Source organism: Aotus nancymaae, unplaced genomic scaffold, assembly GCF_030222135.1.
Source record: "Aotus nancymaae isolate 86718 unplaced genomic scaffold, 86718_ANA_hifiasm-v0.15.2.pri h1tg000008l, whole genome shotgun sequence".
In the NCBI taxonomy this organism is placed as follows: Eukaryota; Metazoa; Chordata; class Mammalia; order Primates; family Aotidae; genus Aotus; species Aotus nancymaae.
The window spans coordinates 61,488,151-61,512,423 of NW_026988419.1; the positions used below are offsets into that span (position 1 = coordinate 61,488,151).

At 40.7% G+C, this 24,273-nt stretch overlaps 2 protein-coding genes and 1 non-coding gene across 5 annotated transcripts in view; all 3 read left to right on the forward strand.

Annotated features, from left to right (window-relative positions):
- Nucleotides 1–17,070, forward strand: part of PDK1 (pyruvate dehydrogenase kinase 1) — a 116,548-nt gene extending 99,478 nt beyond the window's left edge. The window contains exons 13-15 of one of the 3 annotated variants that reach the window (XR_010341477.1): nt 594–683; nt 7,195–7,357; nt 16,666–17,070. The gene's annotated coding sequence lies outside the window, so the exon portion shown is untranslated. The remainder of the gene's footprint in view (nt 1–593; nt 684–7,194; nt 7,358–16,665) is intronic. The other 2 variants (XR_010341476.1, XR_010341478.1) reach the window with 2 other exon arrangements.
- Nucleotides 17,071–18,881: 1,811 nt separating this feature from the next.
- Nucleotides 18,882–18,985, forward strand: LOC135273758 (small nucleolar RNA U13). The gene has a single exon (XR_010341567.1). It is a non-coding gene; the product is annotated as a small nucleolar RNA U13 (small nucleolar RNA).
- A 594-nt stretch (nt 18,986–19,579) lies between these two features.
- RAPGEF4 (Rap guanine nucleotide exchange factor 4) overlaps nt 19,580–24,273 on the forward strand; it is a 368,276-nt gene continuing 363,582 nt past the window's right edge. The window contains exon 1 of the mRNA XM_064373398.1: nt 19,580–19,741. Coding sequence (XP_064229468.1) covers nt 19,650–19,741 — 92 coding nt within the window. The 5' untranslated portion in view covers nt 19,580–19,649. The remainder of the gene's footprint in view (nt 19,742–24,273) is intronic.

Genomic DNA, 24,273 nt, shown 5'->3' on the forward strand with positions numbered 1-24,273 from the left:
TTAATTAATATTATCTTAGTAATGTGTGAATATTTGGAGATATGTCGATTGCCTGAAGGGTTAGAAATTTGATTTTAGACAAAGTACAAATAATGAATGTTCTTTTCCTCACACAGACGTTTCCTGGGGCATTAAATAAATACTCAATCAAAGAAATAGGCATTAAAGAAAACATTAAGATTTTCTTAAATGTCTTAAACACTAAAAGATACTGAGGCGTGTGGATCACGAGGTCAAGAGATTGAGACCATCCTCGTCAACATGGCGAAACCCCATCTCTACTAAAAATACAAAAATTAGTTGGGCATGGTGGTGCGCGCCTATAATCCCAGCTACTCGGGGGCTGAGGCAGGAGAATTGCTTGAACCCAGGAGGCGGAGGTTGGGTGAGCCGAGATCGCGCCATTGCACTCCAGCCTGGGTAACAACAGCGAAACTCCGTCTCAAAAAAATAAATAAAATAAAAATTAAAAATTAAGGAACAAAACCAATATTACAATGATTGCAAAACTGATTGGTACACTTGGTTATAAACTATTTGTATTGTGTATTTACTTTTAAATTTTCTTTATGTATATTTCTGTTCTTTTTCAGGCTAACCTGTCAAGCTCTTGAAGGTTATAAGAGGGGTTGATAGTCCCTGATTCAGGGCTTGAGATAAAAGGCGTGAGCGTCCCTCCCAAGGTGAGTTATTTGAGTCTGTCATCCAATTGGATGAACTTTGTTAATAGTTAGACTTCTTACATTGCCTCAGGAGCAACAAAATGCTAACATTGTTGACTTTGATCCATAGAGATGTTTTGATTTTTGTGATGTAGACTTTCCTGCAAAAAGACTTATCTTCATAGGAAGGATGATAAAAAATCTAATTCTCTGCCGTGTTTTGGGTTTTTTTTTTTTTTTTTTTTGAGGCGGAGTTTCGCTCTTGTTACCCAGGTTGGAGTGCAATGGCGTGATCTCGGCTCACCGCAACCTCCGCCTCCTGGGTTCAGGTAATTCTCCTGACTCAGCCTCCTGAGTAGCTGGGATTACAGGCACGCGCCACCGTGCCCAGCTAATTTTTTGTATTAGTAGAGACGGGGTTTCACCATGTTGACCAGGATGGTCTCGATCTCTTGACCTCGTGATCCACCCGCCTCGGCCTCCCAAAGTGCTGGGATTACAGGCTTGAGCCACCGCGCCCGGCTGGGTTTTTTTTTTTTTAAGCACAGTTTAATAGCTCTTCTTTGCAATCGTTGTTCTGAGTATCTTTTCTTTATCATATATTGTAGGAGAAGTTTATTTTGCAATTACTTGTTTTGCGTCATCCTAATCTTTGTTAAATCTAAAGACCTTGGACAAATTTGGTTTTCTTTCTCATCAACCACTGAGACCCTTAAGATTTTGTCACCTTTATATATGACTACTATAAATAATTATGTTATAATTATGAATAATTGATATCTGATAATTATATGAACAAATACATACATAATTCAAAGATAAAGTTTTGTTCTTTAGGAATTTTCAATCTAAAATAACTAAAATAGATTGGAATGTGTCTATAAGTTAATGCTTTTTTTTAAAGCTCTTAACATATTAGGCTCTCTCAGAGGATTATACTTCCTCCATCTCTTGGTTTTTTTTTTTTTTTTGGTTACTAAAAAAATAGCTTGAACTATAGGTTGTGAAAGTTCTTTGTAAACTACTGTTTGTCTATCTGTCTATATGATTGTATTTGATATAATGACTATTTTTTTATGTAATAAACCAATAAATTTGAGTACACATGAATCATAAGGGGTAATTACCTCTCTTTTTATCTGTGTGTCTTCAGTGAAACATGAATGCAGAAGAAAAAGAGAAGAGGCAGTTTCTGTCTTAGAAGAAAAATTTATTGTTACCCTTAGGATATCCCTAGCAAGTTACAATGAAAGTGAAGACAGATAACACAGTAAAACTTAAATACATTTCAGAGAAGGGAAAACAAGATAAAAATTTGGAGAAAGATAATAAATAAATATTTATTTCATGAGTGAACAAATTAATTGGATAGGAAAGTAGAAAGTCAGCAGCTGTTTTCTCTTACTATTTGTACAGGAAACCTCGGGAAAGATAAGCACCGTGAGTTGGTAGAAGTGGGAGTATTGATAAGGAGAGCGTACTTGACTTTGAAAGAGATGAAAAGTGTTCTTGCAATGTTAGTTCCCTTAGGTCTGCAGAGAGGAAGACAGATGTAGATCCTTCCCAGAGCTATTGATTTTATATTCTTTATCTCTGAGTCAGTTGAGCCTCTCATTTGAGTCATTCTCCTCCCTTTTCAAGCTGTTTAAAGTTTGAAATTAGCATTATACATCAGAACAAACTCTCTCGCTAAGTCATAGCTCTCCTTTATGTGTTCAGTGATTATATTTTTATCTATGAATCACCAGTTCTCTAGATGACATACCTTCCTTCCTTCACTCCTTGCTAAGTAAAATTTGTTTATTTCACCATTTGTTCTCTTCATAGTCTAAATGTCAAGCACATTCCCGTAACTATTGAGGATCTGTGATTTTTAGGTAATGACCCAAAAACGCTGCTGAGATCTCCTATCCAACACCTCATTTAATTGTGCTTTGCTTTATTACCCTTCACAGATATTGCATGTTTTATAAATAGAAGATTTGTGGCAACCCTTCATTGAGCAAGTCCATCAGTCTCATTTTGATTTCCTTTTTTTTCTTAAAAAAAAGAAGGTTATTTTCTATTTTTGCAATATCATTCAATACAAAAGCAATAGAAACATAACAGTCTTAACAAGAAGTTTACAATGGAATATTCGAACAAAAAATCTGCACACATTATAATTTACAGCAATTTTGTGTGATAAATCCACTGATGGTTTAAAAAGGTTCTTTCTAAATTGCTCTGCTGTGTTAACTCTTGAAGTATTATAGATAAAGAACATGCCTAGCTCTATTTACAAATGTTAGCAGCAGGACATACCCAAGTCATACAGCACCAAAGCATGTTATCAGCTGCAAATCCATACAGGTCTTCAGCAACCTCAATTGTTGCCTCCTCAGAAGGAAGAATTCGACTGAGGGGCATGAGGCAGAAGGAGAGACTGAGGCAAGTTTTAGAGTAGGAGTGAAGTTTTTAAAAAAGTTTTAAAACAGATATAAAAGGAAGTAAAGTACACTTGGAAGAAGGCCAAGTGGGCAACCGGAGAGATCAAGTACCTTTGACTTGGGGTTTTCTATGTTGGCAAACTTCCTGGGTCTTGCATCTCTTCTCCCCTGATTCTTCCCTTGGGGTGTGATGTCCACATGCACAGTGGCCTGCCAGCACTTGGGAGGCGAGCATGTGCATTGTGTTTACTGGATTTGTACACATGTTCACATGAGGCGGTCTTCCCTTACTAGTCGAATGTCCTTTGGAGGTCATATACCAGTTAAACGCCACCATTTTGTCTCCATAGATGTGCTTTAGCCCACTCGCCCAACCCCCAAGATCTTACTTATCAGGAAGCTGCTGATCACTAGTCTCAAGTTTTTCTATATATTGGGAAACTGCCTTTCCCTGGCCCTGGCTGTGACTAATTATTATTTTAGAGAGAACATTAGCAATCTCCTGAGCATCACGTGATGGTCGCCTGACATTCCTGGTGTGTGTATGGGGAGAGGGCCCTCTCCTGTCCTGCTCATGCCTGACTAGCTACCTACTGTACCACAGGTACCAAATGAAGAATGTAAACTTACACAAAACCCATCAGTTTAACAGCTCAACTTAACATGTTTGTTCAGAGCCCTGTCTGACATATTGATAAAAGGCTAAAAATTAAGTTTCCATATAGATAGTAAAGGTGTCTGACTCTGACACTACTTTGCCAGACACCTGTAAGGAAAGATTACTCTGAACTGGTCCCATGAATTACATGATTAAATCCAAAACAACCCATCCAACAAGTGGCAACTTAAAATACTCGAGGAAAACCCATTTTAGTATACTTGTCAGTTAACCTTGGAGCATGGTAGGGGATTAAGCAAAGTTTGCTGCAAACCTGCTTTAAGTTCGAGCTTCCTTGGATTTAGCCCCATTTACAATTTAAAACATGCAAAATACACCCACTATACATGAAATTAGTGTTCCTTAAGAAAATAAGGCTAGAGTAACAATTTATTATGAGACAAACTATTGACAAAGAAGCCCCAGGTGCAAGTGCACACGCAGGCTTGGCGCCTCATCAGCCTTCCACCCAGGAGGAGCTGTTTCTCTTGGTAGCCTCAGGTGGCGCAGTTAGCTCGTGACCCAGAAGTCCCTCAAGGCTTCAGTGAAACTTCCAAGTCAAACTCATCCCGCACTCTGCAGTCCACGCATGTAACTTTGGTGGGTGCCAGGGCACATTTCAAAGTCATCCTGCGAGCTTGGCTGGGGCTCGGCTGCTTTCTGCAGATTCGAGGTCTACAGGTGGGATATCTTGCAAATCATATCCTCCTGCAGCTGGAGGATCCCAGAAATGCAGAGCCACTTCCAGAGTCTGATTTTCTGGTTGACGACTGTGGTTCTTAAATGTACTGGGGGTCTGGGTTGAATGCCAGGTGGCCGCAGGTGTCCTGGGACGTCTTTAGTGTGGCACCACAGGCAATCGTGTCCACCTCCTCCTCATGACGCTCCCTTCTGCAGAAGTCGTCGTCACTGTGGATACAGGCGCCTTTCCGATGAAGATTTTCTCTCTACCCAAGTCCTATGTGAGTTTTCTTTTATTTTGCCATTTCTTTGTCAAACTCTGGTTCTCATTTCATCTTCCACCACCCTCGTCCCATCTGAACTCCTAGAATGGAGCGGAGGGCCTTCAGGAGGGGCGAGGCCCTCTCGGGCTGCGGCCGGCCAGGCCAGACCTCATTTTCTTCTGCCCGGGCTTCCTGTGCCTCTCACGGGCCGTGCACCGGCGTCAAAGATACCACCTTGCGGGCGTGACTTCGCGGGCCTGGTGCCATTTTTCCAACTTAAAATACTTGTGGAAAACCCATTTTGGTATACTTGTCACTTTACCTTGGAGCATGGTAAGGGATTAAGCAAAGTTTGCTGCAAACCCGCTTTAAGTTTGAGCTTGCTTGGATTTAGCCCCATTTACAATTTAAAACATGCAAAATACACTCACTATACATGAAATTAATGTTCCTTAAGAAAATAAGGCTAGACTGTCAATTTATTGTGAGACAATGAACTATTGTGGGTCTTTGTGTGTCACATTTTGGTAATTCTCGCAATATTTCACATTTCTCACCATTATTTTATCTGTGTGATGATGATTTGTGATCAGTGGCCTTTCATGTTACTATAGTAATTGGTTGGGGGAAACCACGAACCACACCCATAGCAGATGGCAAACTTGATGGATAAATGGTGTGTGCTCAGACAGCTCCACACTCTGGCTGCTTCCTGTCTCTCTTCTCTCTTCCCTCTTCCCTCTTCCCTCTTCCCTCTTCCCTCTTCCCTCTTCCCTCTTCCCTCTTCTCTCTTCTCTTTCTTCTCGGCCTCCCCATTCCCTGAGACAGAACAATACTGAAATTGGGCTAATTAATAACCCTATAGTGGCCTCTAAGTGTTCAAGTGAAAGGAAGATCTCACTTCTCTCACTTTAATCAAAAGCTAGAAATGATTAAGCTTGGTGAGGAGGGCATCTTGGAAGCCAAGATAGGCCAAAAGCTAAGCCTCTTGCACCAAACAGCCAAGTTGTGAATGCAAAAGAAAAGTTCTTGAAACTAAAAATGCTACTCTAGTGAGAACTTGAATGATAAGAAAGTGAAGCAGCCTTATTTCAGATATGGAGAAGGTTTGAGTGCTCTGGAGAGAGGATCAAATCAGCCAAAATATTCCCTTCAGCCAAAGTGTAATCCAGAGCAACGTCCTAACTCTATTCAATTCTGTGAAGGCTGAGAGAGGTGAGGAAGCTGCAGAAGAAAAGTTGGAAGTTACTAGAGGTGGGTCTATGAGGTTTAAGGAAAGAAGCCATCTCCATAACATAAAAGTGTAAGATGAAGCAGCAGTGCTGCTGGAGAAGCTGCAACAAGCTATCCAGAAGATCTAGCTAAGATCATTGATGAAGGTGGCTACCCTAAACAACAGATTTTCAATTTAGAAAAAACAGCCTTCTATTGGAAAAAAATGCCATCTAAAACTTTCAGAGTTAGAGAGAAGCCAATGCTTGGCTTCAAGGCTCCAAAGGACAGGCTGACTCTCTTGTGAAGGGCAAACACAGCTGGTGACTTTAAGTTGAAGCCAGTGCTTACATATTATTCTGAAAAAAAACTAGGGCCCTTAAAAATTATGCTAAATCTATTCTGCTTGTGCTTTATAAATAGAACAACAATACCTAGATGACAGCACATCTGTTTATATCATGGTTAACGGAATATTTTAAGCCCACTGTTGAGATCTACTGCTCAGAAAAAAATAGTTCTTTCAAAATATTACTGCTGATTGACAGTGCGCTTAGTCACCCAAGAGCTCTGAGGGAGATGTACGAGGAGATTAACATGATTTTTCTGCCTGCTAACACAGCATCCATTCTGCAGTCCATGGATCAGGAGTAACTTTGACTCTCCAGTCTTATTTGAGAAATAAATTTTGTAAGGCTGTAGCTGCTATAGATAGTAATTCCTCTGATGTGTCTGGGCAAAGTAAATAGAAAACCTTCTGGAAAGGATTTACTATTCTAGATGCCATTAGGAACATCTGTGATTCATGGGAGGAGGTCAAGCTATCAACATGAACAGGAGTTTGGGAACTGATTCCAACTTTCCTGTATGACTTTAAGTGGTTTAGACTTCAGTAAAGGAGATAATTGTAGTTGTGATAGAAATAGAAAAAGAACTAGAATTAGAAATGAAGCCTGGAGATGTGACTGAATTGCTACAATCTTATGATAAAAACTTGAACAGATGGGGAGTTACTTCTTATGGATAAACAAAGAAAGTGGTTTCTTGAGATGGACTTTACTCCTGGTGAAGGTGCTGTGAACACTGTAGAAATGATAACAAAGGATTTAGAATATTACATTAACTTAGTTGATAAAGCAGCAGCAGGTTTTGAGAAGATTGGCTCCGATTTTTAAAGAAGTTATATTGTGAGCAAAATGCTATCAAACAGCATCTCATATTACAGAGAAATCTTTTGTGAAAGGAAGATTGAATCCATGTGGCAAACTTCATTGTTGTCTTATTTTAAGGATTTGCCATAGCCACCCCGTCCTTCAGCAACCACCACCTGATCAGTCACCAGCCACCAATATTGAGACATCTAAAACCATCTACCAGCAAAAAGATTACAACTCACTGAAGGTTCGGAGCGCTGTCAGCATTTTTTAAGCAATAAAGTATTTTAAAATTAAGGTATGTACATTGTTTTTTAAAGACATAATGCTATTGCACACTTAATAGTCTACAATATAGAGTAAATATGACTTTTATATGTACTGTGAAACAAAAAAAAATTGTGTGACTTCCTTTATTGCAATATTCATTTTATTGAAGTAGTCTAGAATCAAACTCACATATCCGCAAGGTATGCCTATACATTGCTTTAGTTGCCATGTGACAAGTGTTATCATTTTTGCAGCAAGTAGCATTTTTGCTTCCTCAGGCAGGACCAAAAAGTTCAGAGATTTTATTAGTTAAGGTAGCAATGTGCCATGCTTCTTTCTTTCTTCATATTCTGCCTTTATTTGCTGAAGCCCATCTTCCAGTAGCTTTATAGAGTATTAGCAAGATATATTTTTTGAGGCTTTCAATGTATCTGTTTTGCCCTTACACTTGAGTATTTTATTGGGTTTAGAATTCCGAGAAAAAGTAAATTTTTTCTTATAATTTGAAGAGAAGTCTCAGGGCAACAGCTTTTCAGCAAGTCCAGACAGCAAGTTGCTCTGGATTGCAGCCAAAGGACAGAAGGCTCTAGGAACAGTGCTGTCAAGGGAAAATAATAATTGGAAGTGTTTGAGCATTTGGCAAAATTATTGCTTAGACATTTCACAACTCTGTTAAAGCATGTTGGGAAAAATAAAGGTACACAAATAATTAAACATCTTAAAAAGAGTCAGTTGTTAACTTCAGAGAAAAAAACTTACACAAGAATGAAAACAACACAGTGAAGTGTTTGGCTTAGCAGTAAATAATATTTAGATGGTCAAAATAAGGGAAATATTGATTATGGATTATAGCTACATTGGGAGGATGAATTAATGGGAAATTGGGCCAGGTGCAGTAGCTCACGCCTATAATCCCTCAGTACTTTGGGAGGCTGAGGTGGGCAGGAGTTCAAGACCAGCCTGGCCAACATGGTGAAACCCGGTCTCTACTATAAATACAAAAATTAGCAGGTCATGGTGGTGGGCACCTGTAAATCTCAGCTACTTGGGAGGCTGAGTCAGGAGAATCACTTGAACCCGGAAGGTGGAGGTTGCAGTGAGCCAAGATTGCACCACCGTACTCCAGCCTGGGTGACAGAGCGAGACTCTGTCTCAAAATTTAAAAAAGGGAAAGTAGAGGGAGTCAGAGGGTTCAACCATGAAAGAGAAGTCTATGGATCCTGTGTTATAGCAGCACAGCAGGATGATTCCTTGGAAGTATGGAAGTCATGTAATGAATCACATAGAAACACTTCTGAGAATGAAGGGACCACTGGCAATAATTATTCTGAGACACAGGTACAAACTGGAATTGATGATCAAACTAGATGTATTGTCGCCCAAATTATAGCCATATTATTTTAAATATAGAGGTAAATGCCAGATGAGACAGGTAATTAAGTTGGAATTGGCTGTCTCTAGGAAGTGGGACTGGTGGTAGGAGAGAGTAAGATAGGAGACTGCTGGTTTTTAACATGAGTCTTTTAGTACTATTTGATTTAAAATAATGTTTGTGCATTATATTAAAATAAACTTAAAAATTGACTTTTGGAACAGATTAGATTAACATTGTCGAATGCTTTTTGATATAAACCAAAATGTTCCTCTTGTGGCAAGAGGCCATAGAGAAGGACTCATGGAATACTTACCTCCTATACTATTTATTTGATTCTTTCCCCAATGTAAGAAAGGTGGCACTGGAGGGAGAATAAGTACTAGGTCCTCTTCATCTCTGAAATAGGGCCTTGGAACAAAGTAGATGCTTATTAGTTATTTGTTAATGAATAAAAGCAACATTCAGTAGCATTTTCAAAGGCAGAAAAACCATTGAGAAACCAGGTTTATCAGATGATACCTCCAAGTACAGGTGTAATGTCTTACCAGGCTTATCTTGAGTGGAGTTCTCAGAAGGGGGTCCTGCAGGCAAAGTGAAATAGAGAGACCTTTTTTTTTTTTACAAAATATAGCTCTAGAGCTTAGAGTATACAATGTTGACTGTCTTGCAGATATTTCTTTAAGACAATGGTACCTAAAGCATTAATAATTAAACATTCATAAATCATAGCCTATAATGTGTGCCTTTATGGATAATGGTTTGTTTTTTACTGCCAGCTTGATGCTCATTAGTTTATAACTTCTCCAAATTTTTATTCTTAAAGAAAAATTTAAGCCAGGCCTGATGATCATGCCTGTAATTCCAGTGACGTGGGAGCCTGAGATGGGAGGATTGCTTGAGGCTAAGAGTTTAAGACCAGTCTGGACAACATAGTGCGACTCTGTCTCTGAATTTTTTTTGAAAGATTAGTCAAGTGTGATGACATGCACTTGTAGTCCCAGCTGCTTGGAAAGCTGTGGCCAGAGGATCACTTGAACCCAGGAGTTTGAGCTGCAGTGAGCTATGATGCCACTGCCAAACGCCATCCTGGGCAGCAGGGTGAGACTCTGCCTCTTAACAAAAATTTAAAAAAAGGAATATATATATAGTTATTTGAGCAACAAGATGAAGTTTTGAAGAAAGAATTGGAAGCATTTTCTTTTGGAAAACATTTTTATAGCCTAATGTACTATAGTTATGAGGAGGACTTGGATCAGTGGTGACCACCACAGGGCGAACAACTTGTTCAGAGTATTTGCAGTGAAATAGGACCAACAGATTGTGAAATTGCAGCTTATTGTCTGTTAAGGTATGTCCTCTAAATTGAAGTTATAATGGAAAAAATGGGGAGAAAGAAAAAAAAGAATAGAGGCAAAACAGAAACAAGAAAAAAAAGAAGGCAGATCTAGCTTTGGAAACCAGGTCGGTCACAGGTTAAATCCCTAACCTTAGGGTTTTTGGGGTTTTTTTAGCCTCTTCATTTAGAGCACACCTAAACTTATTTTTGTAAATTTTTTATTTCTTTAAGCAGAATTATCTGCCAAAATAAACACAAGAAATACCAAAGCCAGTCTTCTTAATTTGAAACCATTTTCCCTTCAATGCTTAAGAGAAAACTTACATCAGGTCCATTTCTCTTAGTAAAGTTATTTTGTCAAGCTTTTCTTGACCCCCAGGTTCCACCCCTAGTATTCCAGATTCCAGCTTCTTCTGTGCACCCTCTGTCACAGTCTTTATCACAATTGCATATTAGTAATTGTCTGTTTACTTGCCAGAATTTTTCCTGAATTGCAGGCTCTGGGAAGGGGCCATTCTAGTTTTCATCATTGAATGCCCTGTGCTCAGTGTTTGGGCATAGTGGATGCTCAATCAATATTTACTGAAAAAATGAATTGTCCTATTCTTTCTTTATTTATTTTATTTTTAAAATAGAGACAAGGTCTCACTCTGTTGCTCAGGCTGGAGTGCAGTGGCATGATCATAGCTCACTGAAGCCTTGACCTCCTGGGCTCAAGTGGATCCTCCCTCCTAAGCCTTTGGAATAGCTGAGAGTACAGGCATGCACCACCATGCCCAATATATATATATATTTTTTTTTAGTAGAGACATGATCTAGCTATGTTGACCAGGCTGGTCTTGAACTCCTGGCCTCAAGCGCTTCTCTTCCTCAGCCTCCCAAATTGCTGGGATTACAGATGTGTGCCACCATGCCTGACCCTATTCTTTTTTACTTTATATCTACAGGAACCTGTCTGGAAACAATGTGCACTCATTGAAAACTTGACTCTAACAATAAATTACGCATTTGGTAACTGGTCAAAGTTCTCTAGCCCAAAGGGAATAAGACAGTGGGTACTGTAACAGCTTATAGGCCATAGAGAGCTTAAGGCAGGTCTCAAGAGCAGCTACAGAGGGCCTGGGGCCAATTAGACAAAGGAAAAACCTGGGATTCCCATCAGGCTTTGACACTTCTCTTTCTTTTTAGTGACTGTTAGCTCATTTCCTAGCTTGTGAAGCAACTCAGGGGAAGTGTAAATTATGGCAAGAAACTGTATTCCATCTTTCACCTGGCAACAGGCTTAGTGCATCTGGCTTATTTCTGAGCTGGGGTGTGTGCTGCCTGGATGTTGTGATCTCTCTTGTTTTGGACTGCAATAACTCTGAGAGCTTTTCTTTCTCTTTGGGAACTGTTTGGTAGCAATCGTTTAAACTAGACACTGTATTTAATTGATTGGAAGTGAAAGTTGTGCCCACAGAGTAAAGGAGTAAGAAGTTAAGCTATGCTCTGAACCGGGGACTCTGTCCTTATTATTACGTAATACCTCCCCAGTCCCAGTGGAGTCGATAATTCTGATCACTAACAGTGGACATGCACATTATGGAGCTTTATTTTATTATTTAATTTTGAATTTTGTTTTTGCAGTGGGGATACATTTGTACCAGTTAATTTGTGTTCTCTTTTCTAGTTCCCTTGTGAGATCTGGCATACATTTGAGAGGCAGTCATTCCTAACCATGGGATAGAAAATGAGTTATCAGCACCTACTTGCACTGAGTACCTCTCTCAGCTTCTGTCATTGATTCAACAAATATTTACTGAGCACCTATTTATGGGCCAAGCATTATTCTAAGTGCTGGGGAAACAATAGCATGTAAAGTAGACGTGATATTCTAGTTGCGGAAGATAGACAGTACACAGAATAAATAAGTAAATTCTACGTGTTCAGAGGTGATTAGTGGTACACAAAAGGAAAATCAGGGTAACGGGCATGAGGAGTGTCAGTGGGCAAAGAGGGGAGTTGCAATTTTATTTATTTATTTATGCGGTGGCTTATGCCTATAATTATTAAATTATTAATTATTAAATTATTATTATTATTTTTGATGGAGTCTTGCTCTGTTGCCCAGGCTGGAGTGGAGTGTTGTGAACTCTACTTACTACAACCTCCACCTCCCAGGTTCAGGTGATTCTCTTATCTCAAACTCCTGAGTAGCTGGGACTACAGGCGCCCACTACCGCACCTGGCTAATTTTTTTATTTTTAGTAGAGACAAGATTTCACCATGTTGGCCAGGCTAGTCTTGAACCCCTGACCTCCAGTGATTGGTCCCCCTTGGCCTTCCAAACTACTGGGATTACAGGCATGAGCTACCACGCCTAGCCAGGAATTACAACTTTAAATGAGCAAGTCAGTGTAGGCCTTATTGAAAGCTGACATTTGAGCAAAGGCTTGAAAGTGATAAGGAAGTCAGTTCTGCCAGTATCTGGAAGAAGCAATGCTAGCCAAGTAGAGACCCCAATATAGGACTGTGGCCAGCATGTTTGAGGAACAACAAGGAGGCCGTGTGGCTTGAGTGGAGAGAGCAGGGGGAGAAGAGGAGAGATCAACAATGTGATGAAGGCTCAGATGGTACCGGGGCATGGAGGAGACTCTCAGGGCTTTTTCTGAAGGTGAATTGGAGAGCCCTAGAAGTCTGTGGGCAGAAGACTGACCTGATGTGATGTGAGTTTCAAAGTCTGGCCACTGCGGTGAGAATGATCTGTAGGAGTTGGCCAGCAGACTGCCAAAATCCACCCTCCTTCCTCCACAGTGGAAGCAGCTGGCCAGCCAGGGACAACATTTCCTGTCCTCTCTGCATGCAGTTGTGGTCATGTGACTAGAAGACAGTAGGGTGGCCATTGGCTGAGAAAGGAATGAGCGTGTGGTGGAGAGCTGCTTTGCCAACCTGAACCCAACCCAGACTGTTACACAAGAAAGGAATAAGCTTCTTGTTCTTGAAACTACTGAGCTTTGGAAGTACTTTGTTGTGGAAATCTAGCCTACTCTACCTAAGACAAAAGGCAAGAGTGAAATCTAGAAGACTAATGAGGAGGCCGTTGCAGTTGTCTAGGTAAGAAGTCATGGTGACCTGGAAAAAGGCATTAGCAGTGGAGTTAGCACAAAATAAAAAGAGGCTGGACCCTGATTATATTTTGAAGGTAGAGCCACGGATTTTCATGACAGAAAAGGAGAGCTGTTGACCTCATGGTTTTTTTGTGCTTATACTTTATAAGTCTGAGGAAGCAGGTGATGGAACAGGCTTGAAGGGGTGTACTTGGAGTGAGGTTTGAGTTGTGTGCTTTTAAAAAAACTTATAAATAAATGAGGTTTAATTGGCTCACGGTTCTGCAGGCTGTGCAGGAAACATGGCACTGGCATCTGCTCAGCTTCTGGGGAGGCCTCAGGAAGCTTCCAGTCATGGCAGAAGGTGAAGGGGGAGTGGGCATCTCACATGAGCAGAACAGTAGCAAGAGTGGGATGTGTTAAATTTGAGACGTTAATTCGTCTCCAAGTGAAGATGTTGAATAGATACATGGATATATACATTTGAAATTTAGGAAGATGTCTTCCCAGGGATGTTATCTTGGAGTCATTAATGCATGGATTATGTTTAAAATCATGGAATTAGATTGGGACTATTGTGGGGATAAGTAACAAAATAGGTCAAAGGATTGAGGCCTGGATGACTTCAACTTTAAGAGGTTGGAAAAATAGGGAGAAGCCGGCAAAAGTGACTGAACGGGAGCAACCAAGGAGAAAGAATGAAAACCAGGAGTGTGCTGGAAAACACTCACCTGTTCTACTTAGATGTTCAGAGTTCCATGCTGCCTACGGCCCGAAGGAAGACTGGAATGGTTCTTTGCCTTTTAGAAGCAGGAGAAATACATATAAACTAGAAACATTAAGATGAGAGCAAACCTGGAGGCATAACAGAGGGGCAAGAAAGAGATTTTATAGCTGAGAATACCCTGGCAGCAGCAGTGGTAAGTTAGGAAATATTTGGATTCTATTTTTTGACAGGGAGGAGAGAGAGATATTTTTTGAGCAACGGTGATAATCATTTCTGTTTTAGAGAAGGAATGGGTCTGGGTGCAGTGGCTTATGCCTATAATCCCAGCACTTTGGGAGGCCCAGGCAGGCGGATTGCTTGAGCTCAGGAGTTTGAGATCAGCCTGAGCAACATGTTGAAAACCTGTCTCTACAAAAAATACAAAAATTAGCCAGGTATGGTGGTGCATGCCTATGGTCTCAGTTACTTGGGGAACTGAGGTGGGAGGATTGCTTGAGCCTGGGAGGCGGAGGTTGCAGTGAGCTGAGATCGTGCCACTGCACTCCAGCCCAGGCATCAGAATGAGACCCCATCTCAAAATAAAATAAAATAAAATAAAATAAAAAATAGGAAGGGGGCTACGTTTTGAGGAGAACATAAAAACTTTGTAGCTATTTACAAGACCAGTAAACCAAGCTGGAGATGAATCAGCCATTTTAAGTGGCCTTGGGATCAATGCCCCAGTGACTTTAATCAAGCTGGGATCAAGGGGCTGACTCTGAGTACAAACTTTCCCTCCAAACCTTACTTGTGTCTTCAATCTCAGCAAGGGCATCATTATATACTCAGTTGCTCATGCCAGAATCTGCTAGTTATTTTTAACACCTTCCTCCCCTTCACCCCATGTCTAGTCATTCACCAATTGCTGAAGATTTTGGCCTCCTAAATATCTCTCAAATTTGTCTACTTCCCTCCACAACTGATATGGCTTGGCTCCACGATCCTACCCACATCTCCTTTTGAATTGTAATCCCCACATGTCGAGGGAGGGACCTGTAATCCCCATGTGTCAAGGGAAGGAGATGATGGGGCAGTCTCCCCCATGCTGTTCTTGTGATAGTGAATTAGTTCTTATGAGATATGATGGTTTTATTAGTGTTTGGAAGTTCGTCCTTCACTCCCCTCTCCCCTGCCACGTTGTAAAGAAGGTGCTTGCTTCCCCTTCACTTTTCACCATGATTGTAAGTTTCCTGAGGCCTCCCCTGCCATGTGGAACTGTGAGTCAATTAAACCTCTTTCCTGCATAAATTACCCAATCGCAGGTATTTACAGCAGTGTGAAAATGGACTAATACAACTGCTGTACTCACCGAAGCCACTCCAATAAGCTCCTGACTGGCCTCTTCAAAACAGTCTCTGAATGCCTCCTCTATTCATAGTCCACACTGGAGGCAGTGGGAGCTTTTAAAATAGAAAATTTACCACCTCACCTCCATGTTTTCCCTTTCTCCTGGATTAAAATCCTGAGGCTGACCTTCAAGGCTCTACATGTTCGGATTTCTCCATACCTCACCAGCTGTGCATAAAGAAACATCATTTGCTGAATGAATGAATAAACCAGTAGACTAAGACACTGACTCACTTTGAATAAGTCACTTAAATATTCTAAGCCTCATTTTCCTAATTTGTGAAATGAAAATCATTATTTTTGTCACTGGGATTTGCTAAGTTAAACAATAAGATACCGCATTAATAAAATGTGAGTGTTTAGCATGGCATAATATAATTGATCATTGTAAATAAGCCAAATTAGCATTTAGCACAGAACCTGATAAATGCACCCAATACATGTTGTATTGTTCATGATAAATTGGCACTTTGGGGTGCTAATTCTCTTAGATGACTTTCTGTTTCTATAAAATTACCTCCCAAACTCCATAGCACCTCATTCGATGCTGAACAGACAGCTGCACATGGTTATTTTCAGCATCGTACTGCTGCTCAAAAAATCTTTGTTGTCTCCAATGCCTATGAAATCCAGTTTAAATTCCTGTTTTGCATTCACATTTCCAATTTTGTTCAGTATACATCCTATGATCCTGAGAAATCAATCTCAAACAAAATTTACAGGGTTTCTACAAAATTCCAGGAGCTGTGTTAGGTGCTGGATATTTAAATTTAACCACTGAGTCTGGGCGTGGTGGCCCACACCTGTAATCCTAGCACTTTGGGAGGCTGAGGCAGGCGGATCACCTGAGGTCAGGAGTTTGAGACCAGCGTGGCCAACATGGTGAAACCCCGTCTCTACTAAAAATACAAAAATTAGCCAGGCGTGATGGCAGGCACCCATAATCCCAGCTACATGGGAGGCTGAGGCAGGAGAATTACTGGAACCCAGGAGGCAGAGACTATATAGTAAGCTGAGATTGCACCATTGCACTCCAGCTGTGTGACAGAATGAGACTCTGTCTCAAAAAAAAAAAAAAAAATTAACTACTGAAACCTTCTAAATAGGCCAAAATATCATTAAAAAGGAATTTCATTCTAAAGTCTCTTGAAGGATATCAACAGGAATTGTGGCCCCAAGAACACAGCCCAGCACCTGTGGCAGCCACAGAGGTGCACTGCTTAGATCTCCCTTCAGCAGAAGCTGCTGTGGGGAACAGAGTTAACTGACAGCCTCTGGCTGCCACTTGGGATTCAACACAGTGTTCACACCGAGGCTAAGCTTACTCTGGGTTGCACTCAGCCAGTGAATGATCTGGGTAGGGGTACTAGAGGAGTACGCTGAAGCTAAGGCTCTCCCTATCTTCCTTCCTTCTTTCCTTTCCCAGATATTAGACCTGCAAATGGTCTGAAGGCTCTCCTGCCTCTTCCTGCTCCCTCCTCCTTTATCCTTCATAGGGATTTTGAGTGCCTGTTGCATATCAAATCCCACTTTGGTGTCTGCTTCTTAGAGAATGCAAGCTAATACAGGCGGTACCAAGAGTAGTCCAAGACAACAGACAGTAAGATGGGGCTTGGGACTGGTTCATGCACCACCCAGCTGGCAAGGAGGACCTAGTCATGAGGGAAACATCAGGCACAATAATACTTGGCACAAGGTAGTTAACCTAATTGCTAAAGCTTTCAACCTTGGTGCTCTGGGATCCCACACAAACAGCATCTGAGCAGGGCTCTTACTACATAGTGCAGGAGGTATGGGAGTGGGATCACACACATCCATCCATTCATATCACATACTTCTGTCACAGTCCAGAAGGAGCTGCTTCATGAAAGGCTGCAACAGCCTGCTGAAGGAATGGCTGGAATGCTCAGAGGTCAAACTCTGCAGGGGTAGATGCTATCCTGTCCTACATATTTTTAATTGAAGAACTCTATGGCACTGCGTCCTCTCAAGGAAAAATACATGTGTCTGGGAACCAAGGGTGAAAGCAAAAGTAGTCCACTTAACCATCATTCTTATTGACCCACCATGGGATTATGTGTTTCCAGTCCCCACAATCCTGGGCTTTGCAGGGTTGGAGGTCCTTGCTCCCAAAAGGGGATCCCTGTGCAGGGGGACTTGGTAAGGCTCCCACTGAACTGCAAGCTGTGGCTGCTGCCACCTCACTTGGAAGTCTTTGTGTTCAGGGGGCAGCAGGCGAGAAGAGGAGTCCCCATCTTGTCAGCGGCAATCGACTTCCATTAGCAGGAGAAGGTCAGGCTGCTTTTATACAATGCAGGCATGCGTGAACCCAAAAAATCCACTTGGATACCTCCTGCTATTCCCTTGCCCAGTTTTAACTGTGGACATTTATAGCAACCCCAGCCTGAGAAAGATATGAGAAACCAAGGGCTCAGAACCCTCAGAATGAAGGTTTGGGAAATACCAACATGTCATCCACCATACCTTGTTGAGGTGGTCGCTGAAGTTGGGGGGTGAATTTATTGCGCTTATTTTATTATTATTATTATTTTTTGTCTTTTTGTTTTTTTCCTTTTTGTGGAGAACGGGGTCTCGCTATATTGCCCAGGCAGGTCACGATGGGGGGTGGATTTATAATGGATAATGGGGAGAAAGAAGAAGAGTATGAAGTATGACCCTGAGACCAACTACAGGAACAGGAGCTATCGTTCATCCTTCTAACTTCTCTTTTCCAAATATCCCCCAGGAAAACTTGGAGGATGCCCTAAAAATGTTAAAAAAAAGGACACATATTCAGAGAAGTATTTGTGATACATTTAACGATAAAGGAGTATAATCCAGAATACATTTTTTTTTTTAAACTTCTGAAATGAATAAGAAATGATAACCTCATAGGAAAATGGGGAAAGACAGGAATTGGTATTTTACAGAGAAGAAACAATGTAGACAATAAACATATAAAAAGATGTTCAATCTCATTAATGATTGGGCTGATTCCAATTAAAATCAAGTAAAATATATTTGGGAAGGAGGCAGGAAATAGAGTTCATTAAATTGTATTTTTCTCCTTACAATTTCTACATAATATATTGCTATATAATATATTGTTAGTTTACATAGGTATTATTATTTCAAAACAAGTTTAAATATTTCTTATGAATGAGCTAAATTATACAAAAAGTGCTTATATTCCTAAAAATTGTTTTATAAAACAGTAGTGCATACAGTTATTCTCTTCTTAAAAAATTAGGTTTGATTTTAAAGATGATATCAAAGACAGAAGGTATGTAATTATTAAGTTCATTTTAGTCATTTTATAATAGCAGTCTCATTTAGATCAAGATAGATATAGATAGATGGATAGACACATAGACAGACAGATGGATTTTTATCAAAAGACACTGGTGAAGTTGTCTTTTAAAAATAAACAGATAAACCAAGGGTTTATCTGTTAAAAGCAGATGATTTTTTAGAGCAGTTTTAAGCTCTCAGAAATATTGAGCAAAGGGTAAAGGGGCTTTCAATATGCTTCCTGCCCCCGTATATGCATAGTCTTCCCAATTATCAACATCCCATAGCATAGGGGGTACATTTGCTACCACTGATGAACCTACATTGACACATCAATATCATCCTGAAGCAATCCTTTTATAGTTCCTCAGCATGATGATTCGGTGTTCACATGCACATGTGAGATGTACCGCCCCCAAACCTTGTTAGGACATTGGCACATTACCCGTCTGACATGAAGAAATATACACAGCGCTCAAAATCCATAATTTACATTAGATTTCCCTTAGTTTTGTACATTCTAAGGGCTTAGACAAATGTATAATGACATGTATTCACCATTATAGAATCATTACAGACTGGATTCACTGCCCTAAAAATCTTCCGAGCTCTGCCTATTCATCCCTCCCTCTCTCCTAACCCCTGGCAACCACTTATCTTTTTGCTATCTTCATGGTTTTGCCTTTTTCAGAATGTCATATAGTTGGAATCATACAATATTTAGTCTTTTCAGACTGGTTTCTTTCACTTACTAAGAGGCATTTGAAGTTCCTCCATGTCCTCTCATGGCTTGATGGCTCATTTCTCTTTAGCACTGAATAATATTCCATTGTCTGGATATACCACAGTTTACGTATTCATTCATCTACTGATGAACATATTGGTTACTTCTAAGTTTTGGCAGTTATGAACAAAGCTGCTATAAATATCCATGTGTGGTTTTTGTGTGGACATAAGTTTTCAACTCCTTTGGGTAAATACCAAGGAGTTGGATAGCATAGTAAGAGTATGTTTAGCCTTGTAAGAACCTTGGTATATTTTTTAAACAGACAGCTGGATTTCTCCCCTTTGGCCAAGAATCCTACATTGGAGCACTTGAAAAGCCATCAGTGACACTTCATGATCAGCCTGCTCATGCTTGATGCCAACCAATATAGTAGGCATTCAGAATTATGTAACCTTTGGTGCGGTGGAGAGGGATGCATCCAGGGGTAAGTACACAGATTTCCTGGCACTGGAAATATTCTATGTCTTAACCTGTATGACGAGAACATGAAAGTTGGTTATATGTTTCTTTATACCATGTATAGATTATGTATTTTTGCATTGAGGAAATATATCATAAAAATAAAAATTTTTTAAGGCTCAAATACAAGGTACTGGTGGCTCTGGGATTATACAATAGTAGTTTACAACCTTTGTATGTTTAACACATATTTTCAGAGTTTAGAACTTTTTGCTGTTCACTTAAACAAGACACTAAATATGTCTGTAAGAATCACACTCCTTAAGTGTAATAGCCTTGTTACTGAACCAAACTGGGTCAATTTGCCCATGTGCCATGGAAGGCCGAACACTGAAGCACCAGGGTTTTGTAGAGAGAAAAGTTTACTACAAGCTGCTGAGCAAGGAGAGAGGAGTCTTGCTCAAATCTGTCTCCCCAGGTTTGGGGCTGGGTGTAGGTCTTATAGGGAGAGGATAATGAGGGATGCTGTGATTGGATCTTGCAGTGAGGTGATGCTAGGAGCTGTGATCTGACTGGATCTTGCCAGAGGTGATGCCAGGGCTCAATCTGATTGGATCATGCCATGTGGTATCTGCATTTCATTTGGTCCCCATTCCTTGGTTCGAGCACTTAGGTTCTACCTGTGATTGTACATTTGGTTCACATGAGCATAACAGGTTATATAACTTGCACCCATGGCAACCAAAAAACAACTCACCATTTTATTACCCAAAGTTGAACCAGATTGGGTTGGTTCTGCAGTTACAGCCTCACAGAATCTGCAAAAGCATCCACAGTAATCACTCTGTTTCCCAAGTCACCCTTTAGCACATACTGGGTGGTGTTTGACAGAGGTGTCTCCCTAACCAGATTTATGCTTCAGTCAAATCTGGACCTTTCTGGAGGACCAGCTCATCCCAGTGAGCCTCTTCCCTTGCACCAAGTTCTGCTCACCTGTGCCTGTGGCTTGCTCAGCCCTACCTGACACATCACTGTGGTGATAGGAAAAATACATTTTACACGTGAGTCAGAATGTCCATATGCCCTGGGAAGTGTTGATGGCACACTGGCTGGAAGACATTGGCTTATAAACTCATGAGTCACTGCAGCAGCTCCGTGCAGAAAAGTCCACAGCGTGGGAGTGGTGAGGAGAATCTGCTTGAGTGGTGTTGCCTAAGCTTGAATTCTGGCTTTGCCATTTACTGGGTGGGTGACCTTAGGCAAGATATTTGACTATGCTTTCATTTTCTTCTCTGTAAAGTGGTCATAATGTTAGCATACCTACTTCATAGGGTTGTTGTGAAAAATAAATGATTTGGTATATGTAAAATGCTTAGAACGTACCTGGTACCTGATGCTATATGAGTATTAAGATTTCTTTTTGTTTCTATGGAATTAGAGTAGCTCCATTTAAGTCCAAATGGCAGATGGGATGGGGCCAGAGTTGGGGAGAGGACAAACATGCTTTTTGCTTTCCTACACCTTGAAGCCGTAGTAAAGAATCAGACTCCATTTTGACTGCTGGCAGCTCTGGAGCCTCACCTCTTCCTCTTCCCCTCTTGCTCCACATCTCAGTAAGCTAAGAAAGCCCACACCCCTCTCTCTTGCTGCCCATAGGAAGCTCAGCCCACGCAGGCCTCTTCTCTCATGCAGAAATCCCTAGCCCACCCCACTCCCTAACTACAATAAAGGCCAAGGCTGCTCTCCCTTCCTTGCTCTCCCTCAAGGTCCATGTTCAGACCTTCTTGGGAGCCTGCTCTGCTTTCCCCAGCAAGCCTCATTAGGTAATAAGTAAACCTCTTCCTACTTTTTTGCTTCCTGTGAAGTCTGGATATGCAAACAAATTTTTGGTGTGTGTGGGGTGGTATGCTGCCTCTGTGTGGTGACCACAGCAGAAAGGCATGGGGTGGGAGAAGGGAGGACAAAAAGCTACTCTTTCTCTTTCCCACCCTTTAACATAGAAAATGAATTTCCAGTCTCCAGAGTAAAGACGCAGGCTCCATAGCACTGAGGGAAGAGAATTGCGTTTCCCACTGCCTTTAAGTAAGGCTCTTGTACTGCCCTAATACAATGTCCATGTGGTTACACAAGAGACTACCCAAGCATTTTAGAATGTAGCATTCCTTTTGTTTTTACAGAAGCCATTAGAATCTTATTTCTTCATGGAACTAAAAAAGAATGGAAAATAGAAATAAAAGAAATACAGCAGGTCCTCTAATAACATTGTTTTTTTCAACATCATTTCATTATAATATTGATGAGAAAAAAGAAATATATTCCTGCTGGAAACAGTGTCTGTGTGGAGTTTGCACGGACTCTCCCTGTCTGTGTGGGCTTTCTCCAGGCATTCCAGTTTCTTCCCACATCTCAAGGATGTGCTAGTTTGGTGAATTGGTGTGTCTAAGTCATCCCAGTCTGAGTGAGTATGGCTGTGAGTGTGTCCTGTGATGGAATGTCATCTTGTCCCCGGTTGGTTCTCACCTTACACCGTGAACTACAGGGATAGACTCTGGCCACCCTTGATCCTGAAATAGAATGATTGGGTAAATAATTATCTTACTTGTTTTTATTAATCTTTTTTAAATGTATGAATAGCTCTCATTTATTTCAATGTTTAATAGTAGAAGTGTTTTAGTCTTTATGTAGAAGTTTGGAAGCCGGGCATGGTGGCTCACACCTGTAATGCCAGCACTTTGAGAGATCAAGGTGGGTGGATCACTTGAGGTCAGGAGTTTGAGACCAGGCTAGCCAACATGGTAAAACTCCATCTCTACTAAAAAATATAAAAATTAGCCAGGCATTGTGGTGCACACCTGTAGTTCCAGCTACTTGGGAGGCTGAGGTTGGAAAATCGCTTGAACCCAGGAGGCAGAGGCTGCATTCCAGTCTGGGTGACAGAGTGAGACCTTGTCTCAAAAAAAAAAAAAAAAGTTTGGTGATGTTTTTGTGACCAGAAATATGCAGTAGGAACTTAACTCTTGTTTATTTCAACTAGCCTATGGTGAAATTGGTTTTGTTATATGTTGTTTAATGTTAAAGTCACAGTTTGTAAGAACCTATGGATGTCATACTATGCTCCATCACACTGTAAGGGAAAGGGAGGGCAGAGAGTGAGACAGATGACTTAACTCATGTATTGAGGACCTACTGCATGCCAGACCCTGTGTTCTGCCCTCTTGTCATGCACACAACATAGACAATAGTCTTGGGGTAGAGATTACAATTCCCACTTAACAGATAGGGGGAATGAAACTCAGGCAGGCTAAATAAATTACCTGTGGTGGACAGACTCTTAAGGTCCCCATGCCTTCCCCAGCATACTTTCCAGTGTTCAAACCTTTGTGTAAGCCCCTCTCGTTGAGCATGGATGGGATCTGGGACTTGCCCCCAACCAATAGCATATGGCAAAGATGATAGATGCCACTCCTGGAATTATGTTGCATTTTATAACACTCTATCTTACTAGGAGACAGCTCTAGAGACTCTCCTTGCTAGCTTGATGAAGTGCTTATGTTGAGAAAGTCCAGGTGGCAAGGAACTGCAGGTGGTCTGTAGGAATGACAGGGGACTTATAGGAACTGCAGGCAGCCTGGTTGCTGAGGATGTCCTCCCAGCAGCAAAAAGCTGGGGCCCTCAGTCCTACAGCTACAAGGAAATGAATTCTGCCAATAACCTGAGTAGGCTTAGAAGAGCATTCTTCCCCAGTCGAGCCTACATATGAGAGCACAGCTTGTCTGGCACCTTGATTGCAGAATTGTGAGACCCTAAGCAGAGAACCCAGCTAAGCTGTGCTGAACTCCTCACCTCAGAAAGCTATGAGGTAATAAATTATTTTATTTTAGGCCCATAACTCTGTGGTAATTTGTTATGTAGCAATAGATAGCTTGTGCATTACCCAACTCCTGTTTTTAGCATCACCTAATTTAAATTTTTTAGTGACATAGAATCCTATATAACAACCTACAAAGTGTTGATAAAAGGCTGTAGAACATCTTTGACTGCAGGTCATTTTGATTTAGTTGCTCTCACAATCTGTTTGAGAAATTGATTGTTGAAGAAAGTGTATAGTGATCATAATGTGTGTTAGTATGATGGCATAGGATCATTGACATTAGGATTTAATCATATCCTAGTTAATAGCTTACTCTCTCTTTATTTATACACTCTGACTCTGTCACATTCTTCCAATTTCTATGGAAAAGGTATATTTAATTTTATTGCTTTATATTTCTGCATTGCTAAAATTTTTCCAGTTAACATCTTTTATAAGGAATTCTGTGAAATTTCTCAGTATCTTCCACAAGACCTTCTCAATATCTTCTACATGACCTTACGAGATCTTTGTAGTGTATGAAATTATTCTAAAGTGTTACACACCTTCAAATATAAGTAATAAAGGAGAGGTAAAAAGTAGTAATGTTTGTGTCAATCAGTATTCACAAGTTATATAGTATACTCTAATTGATTACTTCTACCCCAATTAGTATTTTTTTAAGTTTCCTTAGTAAAAGCACTTAC